This window comes from Rhyacophila brunnea, unplaced genomic scaffold, assembly GCF_057557595.1.
Source record: "Rhyacophila brunnea isolate RB1 unplaced genomic scaffold, BYU_Rbru_1.0 scaffold_222, whole genome shotgun sequence".
Taxonomy (NCBI): Eukaryota; Metazoa; Arthropoda; class Insecta; order Trichoptera; family Rhyacophilidae; genus Rhyacophila; species Rhyacophila brunnea.
Genome location: NW_028232885.1, coordinates 31,494 through 35,919, shown reverse-complemented (window position 1 = coordinate 35,919; position 4,426 = coordinate 31,494). Strand labels below are relative to the sequence as shown.

The 4,426-nt window shown below is 33.6% G+C and overlaps 1 protein-coding gene across 1 annotated transcript; it reads left to right on the top strand.

Annotated features, from left to right (window-relative positions):
* Positions 1-1,798: 1,798 nt before the first annotated feature.
* On the top strand, positions 1,799-4,207 carry LOC147069882 (uncharacterized). The gene is made up of 3 exons (XM_085950086.1): positions 1,799-1,864; positions 3,296-3,958; positions 4,004-4,207. Exons 1-3 carry the CDS (start codon positions 1,799-1,801, stop codon positions 4,205-4,207), a joined length of 933 nt encoding a protein of 310 aa, XP_085806212.1.
* The last annotated feature ends 219 nt before the right edge of the window (positions 4,208-4,426 follow it).

Here is a 4,426-nt window from a genome sequence, read left to right as displayed (position 1 = left end):
TCGCCCAGAGTCATAACTCACAATTTTCAATTTTGTAATTTTTGAGTTATATATAGGTACCAGGTGATTCTAAAGGCATTATATATAAAGAAAAATAGTTGGCGATCAAAAGTCACTTTAAACTTAAGGCCATGCATTAGTTGAGGCACGGTCTAAAAAGATCGTTGCTAGGCGATGCGCGGATTGCGGGTCGCGGGTGCAAATGACGCCTGTCAAACGAAATATTATTTGTCATATAAATCCAACATACGTCCATTTTATGTTCTGTTTATTGTTCTATTAGTAACAATAATAATATATTCATTGACATGTTTTCTTTTTAAAGTAAATGGGTAACGTTTTTAGTCATCTTTACACGATTTTAGAATTAATTGACCCGTCGCCATCACGCAGCAAAGTGACGTGTTTCTGACTCGACATTCTCTCACTGAATGGCAGCGAGTCCAAAATTTCGTCGCGCCTACAATTGAAAATTATTTGGCGTTTCACTGATGCGTCACCTTAAACCATGTGAAAATCGTTGACGCGGTTGACTATTGGTGTCATAACTAACATTTTCAATGAATAATGTGAGTTCTGTCTTCAAGGCCTTTCTGACCAATTAGGGAGCTCTATTTCTCATAGTGTGCTGTGTGTCTACGGCCTAAGGAGTAATTAAAAAAATAATGTAAATACACTCATTCATTTAATACTTATTCAAGAGAGTTCAATACTTTTCTTTTAATTACAAAAAACAGTGCTCAGAGTGCTCTGATGTTTTTTTGCGATTATCTCAAAGCTCGATTTTTGGAATATGTGAGTTATGAATCTAGGCAACTCAATAATTAATCAAACACAGATTTATGACCCTTCTTTATTAGTTTGATAATATGCAGCTAATGAAATTGTATATCATGCTCATGAACGATTAGTTACGAAATATTAATATTCTACATGACGTGTACGTCATAATGAGTAACCATAGATATGTACTTACTTGATATATTTGTATTTTTTGTAATCAGTACCGGTTTGGCTTTACAAAATGACCTTCAATGATTTTCAAATAAAGCTCATTTTGCAGGTAAGGTTGGTACGCAGTTTGTTTGCAAAGCTTCCATGACTTGTCAAGTGTGTCTACCTTTAATCAAGGGGAGAAAAGCTCTCCCATCTCGTTCCTTACCTGTGTCACGTCAAAAATGTTTGGAGACCCAACCCCCGTGCGTTATGGGTCCCTTTCCCCGCGGGCACCCCGCCCCGCCTTCTCGCTCAAAGCCGGTCGTTAAGGAACCAAAGGCAGTTATTAAAAACGTCTTGGAGCGGTAGGTGCGTCGCCTGTAATTAAATATGTGTTCGCGACTCGCCGTCTTTCGATAATCCATACCTTTGCGCTGGAAAATTCTCGGGGTCGAAATTTTAAATCGGAAACGTTCCATTTGACAGACCGCGCTTTTACGTTTTCATTAAATTTATGGCTAATGAATTCATTTCAATTGAAACATTAAATAAATTTTTGTAAGTCAAAGATTATCAAATAAAATTGTTTTTTTTTTTTAATTATCAATAAACATTGAACTGTTAAATATATAAATATAATAAACGCAGTGTACAATTGACAGTTATAAATAAAAATGTGTGAACAGTTTTGCATCCCCATCTACCTAATAACTATATAAAAAAAATTAAATAGGTAATACAAAAAATATAAGTGCTTCAAAAATAATACGATATCTGTTATATTTTAAAAACATTATTTTTGTTCGTTATTAAGAGACTTTTTTACCGTTTCCGAATAAAATTATTGAAGTTATTTTCTACAATGGATTGTCTTGGAATGACGCAGCACTGCTACAATATGCAGTATGGACAGCCTCAGCCACAACAGGTGGGTGATCTCTTCTCATTGTTACGGCGATAAGTGATCAAATTACTGCGGGCCATGCTTTATTAATTTTATTCACATCTTCAATGCAACGTTGCGGATTTGTTGACTTATGATTGATAAAAGAAAAATCTTCAAGGAACCTCAATATTTGTCGTAGGTAGGTGCCTACTTCAAATATAATGAACTAAATACATTTATATGTCTTAATAATTAATTTAGTCCTCTATAATTTTTCAAATGACACCACATTGATAATTAAATTAAACATAATTTTTTTTATTACACTAAAACGGATGCAGGTATTAGTTACCTTATTATTGTTAAAAATTATTATTTAAATAAATGTTTTTTTCTGTATTTTTTCCGTATACCTACTTACTTATTTGTTTTTTTTTATTAAGTATGATTTTCTATTACCTGATAAAAATATTTTTTGTGTACTTATAGAGATAAGTACTTATTAAGTAGGTATTTGACATACGATGGCTTTTCAACAGGGAACAAAGTAATGTTTTAAAAAGAGTTTTTTAATACCTATTCAGGATTTACTTATTATTTTTATCTAACTAAAAAAATACTTTAAGATATTTTTTAACAAAACTGGATTTTTTCGAATAGGTATTGTTGTAAGTAGTCCTATTTATCTATATTTATTTAAAAAAAAAAAAGGTATTTATGTCTGTAAATATGTACGTAAAATAAGCTTTGAAAATAGGATCAGATTATGATTGATAATATAATAATATGTTCACTATTTTCCTACCATTTTTTATGTTATGGATATTTCAACATTTCTATTAAATTTATACCTAGGTAATTTAAAAATGTTTAGTAGATATACACTTTTCTTTATATCCCCTGAAAATCCTATTCAATATTAGACAAGCAATAAAAAAACTTAATACCTAGATTAATAAATCTGGACCCCAGGGACATTGTGTCATTGCCGAAAATGAGTTAAAACAAGCATTGCATTTATATTATCATATTTTTCATGGTTAATTTACTTTCTGAGTCTATTTATAGCAGAAACTCGAAATTCTTAATACCATAAAGCCATAAATAAACTTATATTTTAGGGTAGGGTATGAACAATATTACATTTCATTTCCCCGAAAATGTTGATTGCACTTGATATGTACTGGCTCTCGAGTATAGGAATAAATTTAATATTTTTTAAATATTTCAAATAAAGCTGAGTTTAAAAATCTACATAAGTATCTACGTACAAAACTAATAATATCTAAGTATATCATTATAAAAGTATAAGGGAAGCACGTTACGATATAATCTAAAATTTATTACATTCATAAGAATTCAATATGTATGTAGAATGTGTAAGTATACATACACCTATCCTGCATCACATCTCAAAGCTTACAAGTAAAACCCATTGCATTTGTCTAAAATGATTTAAATTATATTTTATAGATGCCATACATGGGAGGAATGGGCTACACCACCGTCTGTGAACTATCACCAGCATCCTCCGCGAGCCCTACTATAGCTGGTTGGTCTCCATGGGCGGCAGGCCCTCCTCGTACAACACAGATGCACTCTCACCAGGTTCCATCTATCACTCCCGCCCTAACAACAGCCGCCCAAAGACGCTGCGCCCGCTGTCGTTGCCCCAACTGCCTCACAGAAGCCGCTGGTCTATCGCCAACATACTCCAAAGACAAATCAAAGAGGGAGCATTCTTGTCATATTCCAGGATGCGGAAAAATCTACGGCAAGACTTCACATTTAAAGGCTCATCTCCGATGGCACACAGGTGAGAGGCCTTTCATCTGTAACTGGCTATTCTGCGGGAAAAGATTCACCAGGTCTGATGAATTACAGAGACACCTTCGAACCCACACGGGAGAAAAACGTTTTGCATGTCAGCTCTGTACCAAACGGTTCATGCGTTCTGATCATTTGGCGAAGCATATTAAAACGCACGCCAGTAACACAAGAAAAAATAGAAAAGTTCCAGTTGTATCAACGAAAGAAAAAAATACTTCTCAAGAAATAGTGCCAGAGATTATTACTAACAGTGAAACTGATACTACGTGTAGTCCTGCACCAGATTTTACCGCCCAAAAAGAATACGTCAATAACTACGAGTTTCCCAACACATTTTCCAACGCAGTTCAGTGCAGTGACTATAGCGACAGAGCAGGATTAAGAGATTCTTCCGGATATGCTAATAAGCCTCCAGCTTATTATCCTTGCAGGGACAGTTATCCCAGTTATTATCCTTATTCGAATGCGATGGGATACCAGTGCGCGGCAAAAGAAAATTATAACATGTTCCAGCATCATTATGTAATGAGCCAACCCTTAGCAATGGGACAATGACAACTGTGACATATATAGTAATATTATATACTTAGGTGTAGGTATTGTGATTTAATTGGAAAAACGTTTTTTAGGTGTTGTATTGTAGTGTAATATATGCAGTGTCTTTTTTACATGTAAATTTCAAATATATAAATAGGTCCCACAAATAAAACAGTGAAATTATAAATGATTGTAAAATAACACAATAAATTATGTAAGTAGGTACATTATTCGTCA

What these genes read in the sequence shown, in the direction of transcription:
- LOC147069882 (XM_085950086.1), top strand. Translation starts at nt 1,799, where the DNA reads ATGGATTGTCTTGGAATGACGCAGCACTGCTACAATATGCAGTATGGA. An exon ending in GACAGCCTCAGCCACAACAG is followed by an intron (nt 1,865 to 3,295) that starts GTGGGTGATCTC and finishes TATATTTTATAG; the next exon opens with ATGCCATACATGGGAGGAAT. An exon ending in TTACCGCCCAAAAAGAATAC is followed by an intron (nt 3,959 to 4,003) that starts GTCAATAACTAC and finishes AACGCAGTTCAG; the next exon opens with TGCAGTGACTATAGCGACAG.